The following is a 20,759-nucleotide window of genomic DNA, read 5'->3' as shown; positions in this document are numbered from 1 at the left end:
GACCTCTCTTTTATTTCTTGTTTTATTTTTTCCAATGCTATTGTTATGTAAACAAAAACGATTATGTAAGATCCTTCTACATTCATGAATACTAGACTACTCTTGTCTTTAACTTCGTTATTTTATGGTGTTGTAAAGAGGTTATGACATATAATCACATTTCAGTGGCATATGTGTTCCTATTGTATGGTCTTATGTCCTCAGTATGAGGCAACAGCTGACGGACCTTACACAGTACGTTCTCCTCACGCGCCAGCGTACGTTTTACAATTTTAACTTTGTATGTTCTTCTTAGTTTGCAACACTGATTAATTTTGATCATATTTATATCTGTATATTCCTTAATATCTTTTGTACGAATATTACGTATGATCTGTAATTGCCTAAATTTAAAAAAACGCTATATTCAATGACAGTGTATAAATAGTTATACACCAGCGCCATCTAGTTTGTAGCATGTGCACCAAACTCCATACAGTTAGCATTAAGAAAAAAAAATGGACGTATATTATGGAGAAAAGCTGATACAAGGTCATTGTTTAATCAATACTCTTGTTATTCACAAAATACAAATTATTTTCGTAGCTCCAAAATATGATGCATCATAACCGTCATGCGTTAAGTCCCATGTGATGGTCTTCTCTTCTTAAGCGTTTTATTAGCGCGTTCTAGTGTGTTTGCACTTGCATGCCATGACATTAAGGTTGATCAGATACTGTTTATCTTTATTGGATAGACTCATTTTGCATGTTGTAATCTATAAAGCACTGTGTCACATTTTTAAGTAAGTGTTCAGTTTCTTTCGTCTGTCATGATGTACAAACTATTTTGGATATTATTACATGTTTCCCATGATACCCATTACATTGTTACACCTTTGAATACTGAGTAACGCAGAAACGCGTTAGGGGTAATAAAGTCACTGAAATATTGTGGTCAAGACAAATAGTCCTAATATACTGAAACTAAATCACCGCATTCACTCACTCACTCGACTTCAGGATATCTCTTGATCTCGTTTCTTTGTAGTTCTGGCACTGGTAGTTCCTCGCCTACTTAACTGCTTTATTCGCTTGGCTTTTTAATTCTTCTCTTTCTGCTGTGTCTGCTCAAGGTGTCATGTTTGTGTGATTAACCTATTTCTCTTATTGCGCGCTTTATTTGTAGTGTTGGCAGAAGAGCCAACACCGTGTTGCTAGAGGAGGCCGAAATGCACGCGTTTAATTACACGCAGACTGGCGTGAGGTCTGGAACAGGACAATGTCTTGAGAATTGCAAATAAAGTACGTAGATGATGTAATACTTAACTTTAATCCATAATTGGTGTACATCGCTCTTGACGGTACAGGTTTTATAATAAGCTCAATATAACTGGTAATGGCGCCTTGCTAGGTCGTAGCAAATGACGTAGCTGAAGGCTATGCTAACTATCGTCTCGGCAAATGAGAGCGTAATTTGTCAGTGAACCACTGCTATGAACGTCGGCTGTACAACTGGGGCGAGTGCTAGTAAGTCTCTCTAGACCTGCCGTGTGGCGGCGCTCGGTCTGCGATCACTGACAGTGGCGACACGCGGGTCCGACGTATACTAATGGACCGCGGCCGATTTAAAGGCTACCACCTAGCAAGTGTGGTGTCTGGCGGTGACACCACATTATTCACGCAATAGGTCCGGCCAGCTTGTGGTCGGACGCTAATGTATCTTGTTGCCCAGACTGGCTAAAAGGATTTTCAGACCACTGCGTTTCTTCCTAGAATCGGCGGGCCGTCTGTTTGATGCGGTCCTTTAACATTGGAACGCCAGCTTGCTCATGAAGCTGCCTAGTGGGGAAGCGTCTGGGTAGGTGCAGAGCAAAGTGTAGAGCTTTGTGCTGCACTTCCTGTAGTTTTTCAGTGTGGACGTTCGTAGCATCGCCCCATACCACAGAAGCGTTCTCTATAACTGGGCCTAATAAGTACCAGATATAGCGTTAATCAACACTGTGTGGATAGCGTCGTTGTTGTGTTTATGATTGGGCAAAGCGTGCGTAGGCGACACAATGCTTTTCCTCTTACTTCGCGGACGTGAGGTCCCCAGGTCATGTGCCGACCTAGTGTCACGTCGAGGTATTTCCCGGTTCGTGACGATGAGATGGGGCCTCCCATGACACGAAACAGCAGTAAATCTGTAGGAAGCTTCTTCCTCGTGATTACCAGGGATTGGCTTTTAGCCGAATTCTTCTCGAGTCGCCATTTGGCCGCCTCCCAAGATCCAAGATTGTCGCATGCATGTTGCAGACGACGCCTAGTTATGTGCGCGCTGAGACTGCGCACAAAGAGCTCAGTGTCGTCTGCGTAAATCCCAAGCTCGACTCTGGGAGTTTTCGCCATGTCAGACGTATATAGAGTGTTCAGTAGAGGACCGAGAACGACTCCTGCGGCACTCCCTCCCGGATTCGTCTTGGTGTGGATCTGAAAGCCTCTGCTCGAACGTGGAAATTGCGGTCACTCTGAGCAGGCGTACGTGTGACACCGATACTCTCAGTACAAGAAGCTTGTACAGGAGGCCGTTATGACACAGCTGCTGAACGTCCTGGGCACTTCGAGGAGTACCGCCCCAAGGTGCTCTCTACGGTTCAGCGCTCCCATTGGCTGCTCACTCAACGCAAGGACTGTCGTTGGGTTGAGTGCCTCCTCCGGAAACCGGACTACACTTCCGGAAGGAGGCGCTCATCCATTAGTGCCTGCACAGCCGTTTGGCGTAAAGCCTTTCACAAACCTTAGGAAGGGCTGGCAGTAGGCTTATCGGCCTTAATTGTGCGTGAGTCTTGTATCCTTATCAGGTTTAGGAATGGCAACAACCTCCGCGTGTTTCCACGCAGATGGGAAGCTGCCATTGTGTAAGACGTTATTGAAGATACCGGTCAGAAATGGACTGCGCCTTGCGACATTTGGCGGCATTTGGAGGAGGATGGTGTTTTCGATCTGATCAAAATCGCGTACTTTACGGGGGTTGAGGTGGGAGAGTGGTACCTGCACGTCTTCCTCAGTTACGGCGTCAATGACGTCGTCCTCGTCCCAATTTCCCAGGAAAACTGGTAAACGATCTTCCACTAATCTTAAGTTGTTGTCATCAGCTACGTCGTCGATAGGCATGAAATTTTCCGCGAACGAGTCTCCCAATGCATTTGCCTTGGCTTCCGGCTCGGAAACAATCTCACGCCTGACTTGTAGTGGTGAAATGCTATGTTTGTTCCACAGAAACTGTTTGGTGATACTCCATGCTCTGTTATCATAAATTCGGAGGGTGGCTATTTTGCCCTCCCAGTCCCGATTTCGGTGCTGGTCGACAAAAACTTTTATTTCATGGTGAAGGCGATTCAATCACCGTTTCGTCGCAGGTTGTCGTGTCAACTGCCATTCACGATATTTGCGAATTTTCTCCGTGATCAGTTTCCAGATGTTTGGCGGAAGTTGTTGGGAGAAAACTCGTTGCCGTAGAGGTCGCCTGGGAATGGCTATAAATCACCGCAACATCTCACAGAGTATTTATGCAACTTATATCTGAATTCCAGAACGAAGAAAGAATTTCATAAGAAGGCGAACTGAACATCTGACGAGTGGCAGTACCGTCGTGTTCAACGCCGACAAGCAGCGAGGGATGGGTGATCATCAAAATTTAATCAACATCTAGAAAAAATAAAGCCACGTAATTAATATTTTCTTTTTTTGCAGGTACATGTATGCAATCCTGATACAAATTTTGATAGCTACGCCGTAGTGCAGTAGCATTCCGCTAGAGAAACCAAAACAAAATGGCGCACTTCGTTGATAAAGTAGGGTACGTGCGATAATTCGTACTTTGGTTTTGAAGTTGAACGACTCTGTAACAATCGGTGCTCAGTTGGTGTATGGTAATAACACATCATCATACAGTAGTGGAAATCAGTATAAATGCTTGGATATTTGTAGGAAAATTAACATTGTCGGTTGGAATAGTTGTGCACAGTGTATAAGAAATACTATGAGATCGAGTATGCCAACAAATTCACTGAAATGGTATCGCATTTGATATCAGTATTACAGTGTACAACAAGACATCAAAATTATGGTGGTATGATTCTGTTGGTAGCGGGTGGAGTTCAGTATAAAGGCAGTCGGCTCTGTGGTGTGATAGTGTGTGCGTGCGTGCCTTTACTGCAGATAGGTAACAGACACTAGAGTGCTGCAACGCTCAATGTTTGACCGGTCACCGCTCGCCAGTTGACGGGGGGACCGAGCCGCTCGTGTCCGGCCCCACACCACTCGGCTCGGTCACGTACTCGCCCCATGTCTGTTGTCCGGATCCCGGGCACGCGGATAACCGAGCATGACCGGTCACCGCTGACGTTTCACCTCGCCCGCCCCGGCTCGCTGCACTGTACTGTACTAGTCCACCGTCTCTCTCTCTCTCTCTCTCTCTCTGTCACACACACACACACACACACACACACACACACACACTGTATTTATCTCTCTCTCTCTCTTTTAATACAAAAGTAACGTTTCCAAGAACGAGTACGTGACACAGCTAAATTCATAAAGCACTTGTAAAGTAATATGATATTTCAACGCAATCGCGGATAGGAGATTTAGCAATTTTATGTCTGGAAGTGATCACAGTCTTCTCACAAACGAAAGTCAAGGGTCGATATTTAATCCTTTGTACCTCCTCTTAAAAAAAATACATATCTGTTACTACAGTCCGCAGCTCGTGGTCTCGCGGTAGCGTTCTCGCTTCCCGAGCACGGGGTCCCGGGTTCGATTCCCGGCGGGGTCAGGGATTTTCTCTGCCTCGTGATGACTGGGTGTTGTGTGTTGCCCTTAGGTTAGTTAGGTTTAAGTAGTTCTAAGTTCTAGGGGACTGATGACCATAGCTGTTAAGTCCCATAGTGCTCAGAGCCATTTGAACCTTTTTTTTTTTTTTTTTTTGTTACTTAGTTAGGTTTAAGTAGTTCTAAGTTCTAGGGGACTGATGACCATAGCTGTTAAGTCCCATAGTGCTCAGAGCCATTTGAACCTTTTTTTTTTTTTTTTTTTGTTACTACACATCGCCGGCCGCGGTGGTCTAGCGGTTCTAGGCGCGCAGTCCGGAACCGCGCGACTGCTACGGTCGCAGGTTCGAATCGTGCCTCGGGCATGGATGTGTGTGATGATGTCCTTAGGTTAGTTAGGTTTAAGTAGTTCTAAGTTCTAGGGGACTGATGACCACAGATGTTAAGTCCCATAGTGCTCAGAGCCATATGAACCATTTTTTTGTTACTACACATCAATTACGCTAGTTAATTATAAATCTATCGCGTGTCATAATGAAACAGTGCTTTTAACTGCAGTAATTACTCACCTGCCAGTCAGTGTCATTGACACTGCAAATTTGTTGCAGTTTGTGAAACCGAAGAAGAACTAACTGGATTGTCGGTTCTTTTTCGCCTTCTAATTCATCTGTGGCCTCTTTAAATGGTCTCAGAAAATGCGCAATTTTTCCTCCAAGCTCACTATCATATTCTTGCAATCTGTAAGCGGAGTGCTTTTCCGTCAGCAAAGCAGCAACTTCGTTATACTGAGTGTGTAAGGATTCCAGCATAGTGTACAAGCTGGTCCAGCATGTGCAGACCTTTTGTTTCAACGATTATTTCAAAGACGAGCAGAGGCCATTTTTCTTAATGAACCTTACAATGCATTTTACAGTATATATTGTTGATGCGACGTTCGGGCATGATTTAACAAGAAGTTATCTTCATCGAAAGTATGGCTAAGTGCTGTGTTTATACAATGAGCAGCACAAGGAATCTTTTCTTGATTTTCCAAAGCCTTTATTACATTAGTAACCTGGTCGGAGACAAAAACAAAACTGTGCAACATGAGCGGCGAAATGTCCCAATCAGCCATCCTCTCTTCAATTGCTTTCATAATATTTACTCCCGTCTTCTTAACGTCAGGGAATTTTGTTGTAAATAAAACATTGTTCACAGGAGATCAATCTGTGTTAAAGTAATGTGTTGTAAGTGTCAAACAGTGCACCTGATTACACGAATCAGTCCACATATCAACTGTCGCAGCACTTGTTTTATTAATAACTTCCGCAATAACAGAAGGCATTATGCTGCTTCGCATTGCATCAGCTTGTTCTTTGACATGTCTGCTTATAGTAGAGGGATGTGGCATGATATCTGCCACGTTAACTTCTCCATAATGCGCTCCTAGATGTAGTAATTCTTGGCCTAATTCTCTGAAACCTTTTCCGGAAACAGCATTAAAAGGTCTCATATCTTTAGCACAGATTGCAACACATTTTGCTGTAATACTATTTTTTATTAGTGCTGGTATTCCTGAGGGAGCTGTATCTTTGTGACCGAGGTTTCCTGCAACTGTGTTCCTTTAAATGAGGGTTTCTCGACTGGAAACACAATAATGTGGAGCCGTTTATGCACGATACGAACCCAGTAGTCGCACTGTTTTCGTCTACAACCAACAGAAATGTACTCCATACTTGGCTTTTTAGACCTTCCCATTCCTTCAATGTGTAAACAATGGTTTCAACCTTAGGTCTTACTGCACTGGCTTCCTCGCGCTGCTTGATTACAGAGAGAGACACGCCACAAATGAGAAGCCCGTACTGGCTGCAGTCTCACACGGATAATGACACGTGTAATGTGTTTGAAGTTCCATGCTGCGTATTCGGTCACGGCTTCTATGTTCGGTCACTAGAACTAGTGCGGCAGCCTATCCAGTTAGGGTATGCTCGCCCCATCTCGTATTTCGTGCTCGCGTACTCGGTCATGCAGGACTCTAACAGACACCATTAGTGACACTGCCTGTTGTATACATACACCACGACTGTGACAAAGCCACGCGGAAAATAGTTATCACGTGATGAAAAATCAAAAATTGCTGCGTACAAGGAAATGGGGCTCTCTAATCGTCAAACCGCCAAGAAGTTGAACCGTTCAAGTACATGAGTGATAATTCCGTTAGATTGGGCCCACGATATGGACAGAACGGAAAGTATGGGCAAAGTAGAAAATTATCTGAGGAATGGAAACGATTACTTTTCCTAAAAGCAAGGGCCACAATCCGTTATTCTTCTCAGTTTGTTGCTGATTTACAGTTTCCAATAACTGCCAGACGTGTACGACCAATTCTGTTGAGTGAGAAACATCTTGCATACAAGAAAAGACTGTATAAACCTGCTGTAACACTGAGACCTAAACAAGATAGATTATAATTTGCTGAAAAACATATGTTATGGGCTTCAGAATGGAATTAAGTCATCTTCAATGATGAGAAGAAGTTTAATTTAAATGGGCCGGATGGATTTCAGTATTATTTGCATGATCTGATAACAGAGCAGCACGGAAGAATGAGCAGAAATTTTGGTGATGGGAGTGTTATGATTTGGGCAACCTTCCGCGCTAAAGGCAAATCACGCATTGCTTGGATGAACACTAGAACGAACTCCAGCATGTACACTGAGATGTTCGAGACAGAATTGATTGGAATGTATGAGGACCTAGGCGACGAAAGTCTAATGTTTCAACAAGATAATGCATCTGTGCACGTTTCTGCTACAACCAAAAAGTAGTTTAAAAATAAAGATACAGATTTCTTGCCCTGCCGTTAACGTAGCCGAATTTGAAACCACTGGGAAACCTTTGGGGAATACTTGGAAGGCGTGTTTATCGCAGTGCAAAGCAGTTTGAGGCCGTAAGTGAGCTGAAAAGAGCTGCACGAGAAGGGTGGCTGGCAGTTCCACTGCAAGACCTACAAACCGTAACAAAATCAATGCCGAAGAGAATCTTTGAGATAGTTAGCAAGAACAGGGATTGGAGAAAGTACTTACAATGCAATAACTCCTCCTGCATAGCGAGAATCTTTATACCAATTTCCACCCAGGAAATGCAAATGCCTTATTTTTTAGTCGTGTTATGAAAGAAATTATGTAACTTCGTCATGATTTTTTTAGGTCTTATATTTATCTACTGCTTTCATAATAAATTCTATATATGTATGCTTCAGACATTGTACTGTTACTTTCTTAGGAACCCTGCCGTTATACTGATTTCCACTATTGTATAATACAGCGGTTAGGTGGCACAGACGCCTCCACTGTGGCCAGACACGTCTGAATGACGAAGATGGAAGTGCCAAACCATGTCTCTGTGATGAACCGGGAATCGCAAGAGAAATCGAGGCCGTGGTGTTCGAAGCCCAGCGTATCACAATCGAGACAACAGTTGAAGGTGCCGACTGTAGAGTCTCTGGATTCGTTGTACGTGCTACAGACAGACAGTCTTGTGAAGTAGATATAATCACTTTCTCCGGAAATTGTCTTGAGCAACTAGTTCGACAACCCACACGCAGTGGGAATATTTTATATCTTGTAGCTAGAAACAGGCCTAACCTTAGCGGCTGTGTCAGAGTGCAGTATGGACGGAGCTATTTCTGAAAGAACCAGTTTTCGGTTACACCGGTTCTTTTCGTCTGCAGTTTAACGTCTCTGTTAAAATCGCTCAAAATAACCGGTTTCTGAGATAACCGATTTTCAGTTTTTTTTATTGCGATAACTTCCGGTAATAGACGCAGACTTCGAAAAAAGACTGGAAAATTTTAGTGAATGTAAAGGAGTAGGAGATCACGATCGATAAGAGGTTCAGGTTTCTGCAGAAATCGATCTTATTTTATCCAGCAAAGACTGCGAAGGTGAAGGAGACGCGAGCGGCGACAGCGAGAGAGAAAGGTCACATGTTGATGACTTCCTGCATCGTAGCTTTTGGATAGTATAAATTTTCACCCTGAAGCTGTCACAACATTAAGGGTTCAGTTATTATCCAAGTTTATAGCACCTCAATAAAGTTATAGGTATATCAATCAAATTTACCTGCTCCTCCAAGGAACATTGTCGATGTTTTCTCCTTATATGATGTTGCAAGTTTGTCATGCCATTTTTAATCTTTTAAAGCAAATGCGGAATTGTACTTCTCTATTACCACACTTTATGAAATATTTTCAAATTAGGGACAGTACCATTCTGCAACATAACTGAAGCCCGATGATGACAGTGAGGAACTACCATATAAACCAGAGAAGGGTAAGTCTTGCACACTGCATGTACACGCACACTTCCTAATACGCCACGCCACGCCGCAACAGATACAATATTGTCTTTGCTGTGCTGTACCGATTCTTATCTCATGTGCTTGTTGCTAGTCTCTAACTGTAGGCGTTGCTATTAAAATAGTGCTGATCGCTTTTTCCGAGTATCTATAATAATGTAATATTTCAAAGCAATAGAAATTTTAGGAACAGACATTACTCGTTTTGTAAAAAAAAAGTTTTATTTAAAAACAACAAATTTTAGAACTTCTGCCATCACAAATTGATATGGTTATATTTTTATCCAGTTATTAGTACAAATGGAAAGAAACACTTATAACCGACACCAAACAAGTACCGAAATGTACTGGTTATTCAGAACTAAACATACCGGCATCGGTTTTTGCTGCTCGGTTTTTCCTATTCTTAGTATGCAGAAAGGGATCGGCAATCAAAATGTCATAGCAACGATGGTTAGTAGTTAGTTCCATATTCCATACATAATTTGAAGGATTCTTTTATCGAAATGATGTGAAACGAGTCAGTTTGCTGGATATGTATACATGATTAGTGTTACCATTAACTAACATGTTATTTTTTTAATTTTATTCATGTAACTGCACTTAAAGAGGAGATTTCTTTTTCACATGCTACCAGTTTTTCAATAGATATTCGTCCATCGAATAGAAGGAGTTGCCCAGGAAAAATGATTTTAGGCTAGATTTAAAATTTGTTTTGCTACTTTTCAGATATTTTGTGTTATTGATCAAATGACCAAAACATTTTGTTGCTGCATATTACACTACTTCCTGAACCACTAGCAGTTTTTAATAATGGGTATTAAAAGTCATTCTTCCCTCTAGTTTCTAGCTATGGACTTCACTATTCTTCTTAAATTATAATGGCTTATTGTTGACGAATGTTAGTAGCGAATATAGTGATTCTCTCCTTCTCAGCCTCAGAAGCCCCGACGGCACCGACCGACCGCCGTGTCACCCTCTGCCGATTGACGGCACTGGATGTGGATATAGACGGGAATGTGGTTGGCACACTGCTCTCCCGGCCGTTGTCTGTCTTCGTAATCGGAGCCGCTACTTCTCAGTCATAGAGCTCCTCTGTTGGTCTCTCAAGGGTTTAGTGCACCCTTCTTGCCAGCAGCGCTTGGCAGGCCCAGACGGTGACCCATCCAAGTGCTAGCCAAGCCCGGCAACACTTAACTTCGGGGATCTGACGGCAACCAGTGTTAACACTGCAGCAAAGCCGTTGGCATATATTGTGATGATGCAGTTAAAATGCCTAACTCCTTGAGGAGGTACCTACATGGCGACCAAACGTGAACACCACGCGTTATTCTTACTGTTGGCTTTTGTGGAATCAATACTTTCTTTCTAAGTGATGAGTTATCCCAGAAAATTATTCCATGAGACATCGATTGGAAATCTATACTAGTAATAAAACTATAAAACGGGCGTGTCTGTCTGTTTGAACACGCTAATATCCAAAATTATTAAACGAATGTCGGGCCCGGTGGTTCCCTTCGTGAAGTGACATGGGCCGAGCAACAGACCTCGCACCACTGTCTGGGCATCTACACCGAACTAACAACTGGATGGACCTCGTCAGCCGCACCAAGGCCACACTGAATTTTCACTCCGATAGACGCATGAACCTCCTGCAACAGATGCAAACGATTCTTGTATTTGTCGTAAGCGAAATGCACTACATGGCCCAAGTACTTCCGCTCCCTGAGGCTTTGGCGGCGAATATTCAGCGGGCATTCAGCTGGTCTCTTCTCCGTGACAACATCTTTAAAGTGCAGTTCGCGGCACTCATCCTGCCTCCCTCACGGGGCGGCCTTGGGCCCATCAACGGCTGACACAAATGCGCGACGCTCCTCATCAACTGAATGAGAAAAGAAATGCAGAGTCAGAGCCCATGCCTTCTTTGCAGTCTCTTAACCAACATGAGACCAATGAGTCTAGCACCACCGATACACCTCGCGATGATGCCTCCCGAATACCTCCACATCCAAAAACATTTTCTTGAATTTAGTGAATGCACGCCAGTATCGAAACACCTCACAGCTCCTCAAGAAGACAATATACGCAATCATGACAGAGACCGCACCTGGAAATCCCATGGAAGAAAGGGAACCACAGGTTAACTGGACAGTATTGCAGTGAAATATTCACCAGCCGTTCTTGCCTTCACGGATTTTCTCACGGTGGCATCTGATTGTCAATGAAAAAATCCTTACGACCGACAAACTGCACCGAATCCGATTCAATACTATCTGAACGTTCGTGAACTGATGCGGCCTGACGCCATACGATACCCAATTACTAAACAAAATGCAACACTACTGATGATCGGACACACAGCCACCTATATTATTGAGAACCGAGATGCTACATTATCTGAATATTTGTCTTATATTGAAGGGAATATTTTCGGATTGTGCGGGATGGCAATCATTGGAAAACGTTTGGCAACATGCTGCATATCGTGATCAGGGAATACTCACAGGTCCTTTCAATTACGCCAGTTAGTGTATAATCGAAACAATAAGAAAGTAGAAATTATAGGGAGTCTGTTGCATTGCTATAGCTATTTCATGTAAGTGATATATGTGTGTGAGTAGCGATAGAAGTCGGAACCAAAGGAAAAAACAGGTACATGGATAAATATAAATTTCCTCAAAACCACGACTTAATTATTTGGTGGGGGACAAGGAAGGAGCCTCCACGCGTGCACTATCTGAGATAAGAGACCGAGAATCATCTGTCAGATAATGCCGGCGTCCCCCGGAAACGTTGCAATTAAAGACAACGGCCAATCCTTCCAACACCGGAAAAGCAAAAAGAATGGGCCCTTCTCAGAGCCAACTCTGACGATTGCAAGCCTAAACGTAGAGGGTATCACCAAAAACAAACAACAAATCATATCACAACTTTGCCGCACGCACAAATGGGACATACTGTGTATACAAGAAACACACAAGAAAGAAGGGGCAATAAGACCAGAAATAGAAGGAATGAAATTAGCCATAGAAAATTCACATCCTAAATATGGCAGCACTGTCTTCACAAAACCTGAGATGGCCATAATACATACAACTACATACAATAACATAGAATTACTGACTATCGAGTGTAGCACCTTCACCGTAACGTCAGTATACAAGCCGTCCGGAGAGAAGTTCAACTTGACTTTGCCGCCAAACTTCAACAACCAGAAAACACAGTTAATCTTAGGAGACTTCAACTGCCACAGCACATAATGGGGCTACAAACATACAGACGACAACGGACATAAATTAGAGCAGTGGGCGGAAATAAATAACTTATCCCTGATCCATGATCCCAAGCTATCATGCTCGTTCAGCGGCATAAACTGCAAGCGCGAATACAACCATCATATTTGTTTTGTAAGCGCAAACGTGGAAGACCGATGCTTAAAAACTGCATACGCACCTCTTCCTAAAACACAACACCGACCTATCGGAATCCAAATATACGCTGCTTTGATAACAACGAAAATACCATTCCGCAGACGCTTCAACTTTAAAAAAGCTAAATGGACAGAATATGCCGTGGAACTGGATGCAGAAATAAAAAATCTACACCCAATTCCAGAAAATTATCAAACTTTCGTAGAGACCCTCCAAAAGATTTCTCGAAGACACATACCCCGAGGCTGCAGAGAGCATATCATCCCAGGTCTCTCTGACGAATCAAAGAACATCCTGAGGGAGTACGAAATGCTTTACGAACAGGACCCCCTTAGTGAAGAATTAGTCCAATGTGGAGAAACACTAATGGAAATGATTAGTGAATCAAGACAAAGGAAATGGGTCGAAACTCTGGGAAGAATGGATATGACCCACAGTAGCAAAGTCGCTTGGAACTTAATAAATCAACTTAATTGTGACTTTGGGACAGCTAAACAATGCTCTTCAGTAACACCCAATCTAATTGCCCATCAGCTCCTACTAAATGGAAAACCCAACAAGAAATGTCAGAAAATAAAAATCAGCAGAATTTAGAGTCAAGAGACAAGCATGTTCGAAATACCATTTACCATGAAAGATCTTAATCATGGAATGAACTCAATGAAAAACGGGAAAGCAGCGGGAGTCGATGATATATGCGTGGAACAGATCAAACAGCTCAGACCTAGTGCCAAGCAATGGATCCTGCAGCTCTTTAATCATTGCTTAAAAACGTGCAAAATCCCAAAGATGTGGAGGAAATCAAAGGTAGTGGCGCTACTAAAACCTGGGAAAGACGCAGGTCGACCGAAGAACTACCGCCCAATAGCACTCCTGTGCCATTGTACAAACAGTACGAACGAATAATCCTAAACCGCATAGCAAATATCGCAGACCAAAAGCTCATTCCCAACAGGCTGGATTCAGACCCGGGAAATCATGCACCAGTCAAATCCTAGTACTCACAGAACACATAGAGGAAGGGTTTGAAAACAAACAAATAACAGGTGTAGCATTGGTGGACTTAAGTTCTGCATACGACACTGTCAACCACAGAAAGCTCATGGAAAAACTGTACTGTACATTTAAGGATCATCAGTTCATAAAAATTATTGAATCTCTGCTTCAAAACAGACAGTTCTTTGTAATGCTGGACGAAAAAAAAAAGCCGATGGCGTCGACAATAGAACGGTCTCGCCCAGGGCAGTGTGCTCTGGCCCCTCTACTACTTAACCTATACACCAATGATCAACCAACAGCGGAACGCACTACCCATTTCTTGTATGCCGATGATCTGGCCATTACAGCGCAAGGAAATAGCTTCGAGGAAGTAGAAGGGAAATTAGAAAACTTGCTAACGTAATGTCTGAATACTATGAAGAGAACTCCCTCAAACCAAATCCATCTAAGACACAGGTTAGCGCTTTCCACCTCCGCACAAAACAGGTAAACAGGAAGCTGAACGTCACCTGGAATGGCAACAAACTGGACCATACGGACAAACCAACATGCCTTGGTGTCGTGCTGGATAGATCATTGACGTACAGATATCACTGTGAAAAAACCTGCCAAAAAGTTGCTGCCAGGAACAATATTTTAAGAAAACTGACGAATAGTAAATGGGGAGATAGTCCTTTGCTTCTCCACGGCAGAATATGCATGCTCTGTATGGTCTCGATCCACACATGCCAAAAAAGTCACTACAGTCCTTAATGAAACATGCAGGCCAACAACAGGATGCATGAAACCCACTCCACTTGGGAAAATATACAAAGCAGCTGGATTCTCATCTCCTGAATCCCGAAGAATTGCGCACGAACATACAGAAAAATTTAAACAGATTTTCGACGAGCGCCACCCGCTGCATGGTTCTTCATGTGGACGTAGCAGACTTAAATCCCGCAAGAGATTTCTCACTAGTGAATTGAACGAGCCTCCGAAGGATTACCCTGCCTCACGAGAAATACCCAGCGGCAGTACATCAAGCTGGAAGATTTGGAGAACACTGAACCGCATCAGAACAGGCGTAGCACCAGTTAAAGCAAACCTAGTCAAATGGGGCTTCAAGGACGAAGGAGACAACAAATGCGACTGTGGTGAAGTTCAGGATATGGAACACCTTCTACAGTGTTCCATCTGCCCCACAAGGTGTACCCTTGACGAACTATGGCTTGAGAAGAGAGAGACATTGGACTTGGCCCGACATTGGGCTGAAAGGCTTTGAAACAAATCTCCGAACACGAAAAAGTAAAAGTAAGTAATTATTTGGAAGATGAACCATCAGCAACACAAGATTGCTTTAATTAAGTTACAAGAAACATCTCTTTTTACTGCAAATATAGCTACTTTCCTCTATAACGTCCACAACATAGGTTCATTTCTTGTCAAAAGAGAATAAATAAAGTTTATTCAACCAAAAGAAATGCGTGCCTAAATTAAGTTCACCCTTTACGTATACTAGGGGAATTGTTTTCCTTTCTGGAGTGGGACTTATGACAAAATTCTATTTATATATGAAGATCGTATCTGTTCTTTCGGACATGTCCGGAAGAACATATACCATCGGTGACCATACAGGTTATTGGAATGAAATTACAATGAAATGAATACCCCTAGCAGCATACAGGCGTTGATATAAGTCAACGACGACAGTTGAAATTGTGTGCCCCGACCGGAACTCGAACCCGGGATCTCCTGCTTTCATGGCAGACGCTCTATCCATCTGAGCCACCGGGGACACAGCGGATAGTGTGACTGCAGGGACTTATCTGGCACGCCTCCCATGAGACACGCATTCCCAACTTATTGTCCCGCACTATATTCATAGCGCCCCTGCCCATTATACTCATTACTCGCGGGTTTTTGCCGATTCCCGAAAGAGTTCGGGCACTGTATGTGCATCCGCACAGAACAAGATGGTCAAATGGTTGGTGAGCCTTAACTATATGTATATGTGAAGATGGTATCTGTTCTTTTGGACATGTCTTCATATATGTATTTATAGTTCATATCTACGTACAATAGTTAATATCTACAATATTTCCGAACCGGGGCAAAAACTTTATAGTGGAGCTTCCCCCCCTCCCCCCCCTCCAGCATGAGAGACAGAACGTCATAAATTTTAAAAAGTCAATTTTTTAAAAATATGTTCATTTTGTAGCGCACATCTTTCTGAGAGTTTGGTATATAAAACATATATGTTCGAGAAAATGTAAGTCATGTTATTCGGTCTTAAGTGTGCCAAAGTGCAGTAGTTCCAGGCTTGTTCACAAAGAATTCTTCTATCGCACGTCACTGTGTTTCGCTCTGTGGGATTCAAACGTGTATACTGTATTTTGTAACGGAAGTTATCAAACCTATATTCAGGACAGTGGAAATTAAAATGTCTTGTGGTGTCTCTTCTGCTCCCAGTCGGCCGGTCTGAAATCCTATCCTCTTAAAAAACTCACAATTAATACTGGGTGGGATTATAAAAAAAACTTGTAATTAATACTGGATGGGATTATCTGTGAACGAGAGAATAAGAACTCTTCAACAAATTTTCACTCTTTATTGCCTATTAGCTAATAACTTTCTTTATTGTGTGACGTAAAATTAAATATAGCAAACATAAAACCGGCAAAGACAAGAGACAAGGAAAGCAACTCAGTACACATTTCTTCAATACTTAGGTCCCAGCATTATTTTCTCTCTAATCTTGCTACAGCTTTACACGGCGTTCTTTCCTTTCGGTGAAAGAATCTATTACCTCACCAAAGTTCGTCAAACGTTTGGCTACATGAAAAATCAAAATATCGTTGTCTTATACTGAAAACGCTATTAATACAAGAGTACCCAAGAATGGTAAGGTTTCTCGTTTTGATTACGTCTATTTTGTCACTGTCTGCTAGATAAAACGAAATAGGCTTTTCTAATACTGCAGCAATTGTAACACGCGCTAAATAAGCGAGAATGTTTTGGTGCAAATTGTCATTTTATGTACCTCATTTAAATAAATAACACAACAGAAAGTAATTCACCAAGTATCAATATCAAATGCCTATTAGGCCTAGTACAAGCAAAAAGTTTTATGTGAGGAAATAGTTTCACATTTCATTCACACGCTACAGCTTCTCAAGCACGAGATTGAAAAGTAGTAGTACGAAATTTTTATATAAATTTGGAATCGTCGAATACCTCCATGTAATTTGTGTGATGTCCCTGTTTCATCTCCTTCCTCGTTTTAACAAACAATCTTGTCATCACTAATTCTGTAACTATTCCTGCCAATGTCACAACCTATTTTCCGAATTGTCTGCCAAAATTTCATTTTCTTGGATACACCAAGATAACATATAATCTTTTTTACCTGTTTTCCTGTTAGTCGTTTATTTCCACTCTGGTACTCTGAATCTATGGACTTCGCTAGTAATTATAAACCGCTGATCATTCGCACAGTCATTCAACCACATAAACAAACAGCGATTGGCATTCACCCATTCGAGTTTATTCCGTTCAGCTCTATAGCCGCGTCCCCTTTTGTCTGCGGGAAAGCTTTTTATTTCTGGATGCGATGGGGATTCTCCTGGCAGAGACATCACGTACAGGCACGCATTGAAAAACCTACATATGACTCGTTCAGAAATCAGCTTAGAATGTGTTCAGAAACCAAATGGGATGCATTTCAAAATCATATGAATAATCGATGGAAAAACATGCTCAGGATGCTAGGCGCTTTGTGAAACATGGTTCTTCATGAATATCAATTTGGTGCCACCTGAGATTTCCGCCTGGGGCAGACACCCCGGTTTGCCCCTTCTAGATCCGGACCTGCATAGAAGTCATTGATTTTTCTTCTTATGACTCCCTGTGTATACTCGTCCAATACAAACCTTTTACGCCTGCCAAACTTCATTTTTTGATGTTACAAGACATGAAATTTCTCTATATTCTCTCGAAATTCCCTCCACTGTGAAAGTAAGCAGGCGCATTGATCACCAAGGACTTTTCACAACTCTGTAAATGACGCATGGTTTAACTCGCATACAGGACAATTCTCACACGAGTACACAATGAATGGGAACACGATTGTTTCCTATTTGTCGGTAAGCCCCGATGTAAACACTGTAACAATGAACAACGAAGCGGAAATACTGTTCTGAGACCCGGCAACATAGCATACGCAAGCTGCATGAAGACGTAAAAGCAAATAAATTAAATACGTGCTATTAGCGCTTTATGTACATTTATGTGCTAAAAAACGTAACAGCTGTTAAAGGCCAGGGTTTGAATTTACGCCTTTCGTGTTGTTAATACGCATCACCACTAGGCGAACTGTAGAAATTCACGTCCACCATTATTAGGCCTAAACGGTTAATCGTAAAGCAACGAAAATCCACCTGCAAATAGAAAAAGGTTGCATCTTTAAACTGTGCAAATGAAATTTTCCTCTTAATTGAGGTCTAACTTCTGTGAGTCATGGAAGTTGAGCCCGCATCTCGTGGTCGTGCGGTAGCGTTCTCGCTTCCCACGCCCGGGTTCCCGGGTTCGATTCCCGGCGGGGTCAGGGATTTTCTCTGCCTCGTGATGGCTGGGTGTTGTGTGCTGTCCTTAGGTTAGTTAGGTTTAAGTAGTTCTAAGTTCTATGGGACTTATGACCACAGCAGTTGAGTCCCATAGTGCTCAGAGCCATTTGAACCATTTTGAACCATGGAAGTTGATATGTGCCAAAAAATGCTCGAAAAAACACGATTTCTGTTAAATATTGTGGCGTATTTCGCCCCCATTTACACTAAAATGTAGCACCCATACACTAAACAAAAGCAGATATTTCCACAAGTCCGCCAGGTACAGCTCATCGATGTTCTTCATGTAACCAGAAAAAGAGCTCTATGTCAGGGGTTGATCATTATGAAATGGATAATCATTTAGTTACAATATGATGGAGTTACATGAGTTGTGGGCGAAGTTTAAATTGCTTATGAGCTGCGCTCTTGGAAAGTATGTGCAGAGTAAGTGTATGACGAACGGAAAAGCCCCACCGTAGTTTAATGCAAAATTCAGATAATATTGAGCAAAGAAAGCTTGTTGCGTTCTCAGTCCAAAAAAGAACACAGAAAATTCGACAGGCAAAAGTTAGTGAAAATTCGTGCATCTGTAAGAAGATCTACACGCGAAGCATACAATAACTTCTGCAGTCATACGTTAACGAAATACCTCGTCGAGAATCCAAAAAAAATTCCGGTCCTACGTAAAATCACTAAGCTGGTCAAACGCTTCTTCCAGTCACTCGTGACATAGCCTGGTTTGGCGATAGAAGACAGCAAAAGGAAAGCTGAAACACTAAAGAAGATTATTCTGTCTGTGGTATTTGATTGTCAAAGGTGGCAGAATAAACGAGTCTTCATGTGTTCGAACAAGACGACTCAATTTCAAGATAACCATACCACACAAGTTTTTTACGGAAAAATTAAGCATCAGAATACGAGCGTCCAGCGGTATATTCAGGAGAAGCGCGGATTCGTACACATTACACTGAAACAACGTTGGCAAAAACTGTGAGGAATTTTTTTCAAATAAAAGCACCCATCAATGTTTAATTATTGTGCTGTGCGGGGCATAGGTGTATAGATGAGTAGCTTGCTACAAAACTCCACTTGTATGACTACTGAGTGTACTGTACCCGCGCCAGATAAGCCGAAGCTCGTTGTAGGCATGTCAGTCGATGCGAAGACTACAATCTGGACTACCAACAGTTTCCCACTTACAACACTACTACTAGTGACAATGAGACGGCTGAAACTTGTCGCAGGGGTTTTGCTGCTCGCGCTGGCCACGCTCACAGATCGCTTACCGTGCCCCGCCCCCTCCCGGCCCTCTGACATCGGAGTGCCCATAGTACCTCACTTCTCTGTTTCTTCCCCACTTCTCGAGCGTAAACATGATGGTGTTACCAGTCTGGGCAGGTCTTCAGTTCATTTTATGGCTAATACTAGATAGTTACATACAACACTATATTAGACACTAATGTTACATGACGACACATAAAAGCACTTACGATTTCTGTCTTCATGATACGTGTAGGTGCGTATTTTTCTTTCAGGAATGTGAAGTACTTGAAAGCAAACCAAGTGCTAGCCCGTCCTGAAAGTATAATGCAAATTAATAGTAACTGTAAATCTAATAATTAACATGGTTTTGAAAACAATAATTGAAAATAATTACCTTTTCCAGAGTACATAGACTTTTTCATTTTCATTCTTTCTCTTCTGTACGAAGACAATAAGGAGGCCATCTTCTTCTTCACTTCATCGACTTTGCAGCCCATACCATTCGCAATCCACAGCCAAGCGTCATTTTTCTTGTTTTTTGTATGATAATTATCATCTGCATGATCCCACAGTTCCCGCTTTTCTCTGTACAGGTCTACGACTTGCTGAATTTGTCTACGGTTCCACTCAATACTCATGTTTCCAGAAAGTTTGTTAACTCAATAACAACCCTGTCCAGGTAGAATGAAAATGTACGCACGTAGACTGGTGCGCGATAAAGACGCTTCAAACTCAGTCCGAATAAGAGGCACGAACGAACCGCTCCCTTTGATGTACCGACTGTTACTAGCTTGTGTTCACGGGTGCGCGGCGCAGCGCAGCGCATTGCGGCGCATTTAACCGTGCAACACCGCCTGCGCCGCTCCGCGCCGCGCCGCGCCGTGCGGCGCATTTGACTGGGCAACACCGCCTGCGCCGCGCTGCGCCGCGCTGCGCCGCGCTGTCTCTTCTGAGCCTTTCGCCGCGTCGGGTGTAGGCAAGTACTGAACGAGGGAGACGTCTTTTTCAGGTAACTATGCCAAAGAAGATTGTGTGGGTAGCCATGAGTGATGCTTGAAGAGAGTAAGTGTACATACGTAAGAATTACTCTTCCTTGTTTTCTAATATTTAATACATGTTAACCAAATACGAAGTTTTGTAAGGCTGCAGACAACTTCGCTGTTGAGCGCCCATAAACCACACACACACACACGCACACACACACAGAGGGTGATAGAGAGATAGAGAGAGAGAGAGAGAGAGAGAAAGAGAGAGGGGGGGAGGGAGAGAGAGAGAGGGGGAGAGGGGAGAAGTAGAAGAAGAAGAAGCAGTCATATCCCATTGACGATGTACATAAATATCTTATTAGAC

At 42.7% G+C, this 20,759-nt stretch overlaps 1 protein-coding gene across 1 annotated transcript in view; it reads right to left on the bottom strand.

Moving 5' to 3' along the window:
• The window catches only part of LOC126249669 (uncharacterized), a 67,296-nt gene extending 47,122 nt beyond the window's left edge, over positions 1-20,174 (bottom strand). Inside the window, exons 1-2 of the mRNA XM_049951351.1 lie at positions 19,804-20,174; positions 19,637-19,722 (exon numbers count right to left, since the gene is read on the bottom strand). Of these exons, the coding sequence (XP_049807308.1) occupies positions 19,637-19,722; positions 19,804-20,047 (330 nt within the window). The 5' untranslated portion in view covers positions 20,048-20,174. The remainder of the gene's footprint in view (positions 1-19,636; positions 19,723-19,803) is intronic.
• Positions 20,175-20,759: the final 585 nt, after the last annotated feature.

This window comes from Schistocerca nitens, chromosome 3 (assembly GCF_023898315.1).
Source record: "Schistocerca nitens isolate TAMUIC-IGC-003100 chromosome 3, iqSchNite1.1, whole genome shotgun sequence".
Classification (NCBI taxonomy): Eukaryota; Metazoa; Arthropoda; class Insecta; order Orthoptera; family Acrididae; genus Schistocerca; species Schistocerca nitens.
The sequence above is the reverse complement of the archived record's forward strand: the minus strand, read 5'-3'. Positions and strand labels throughout refer to the sequence as shown.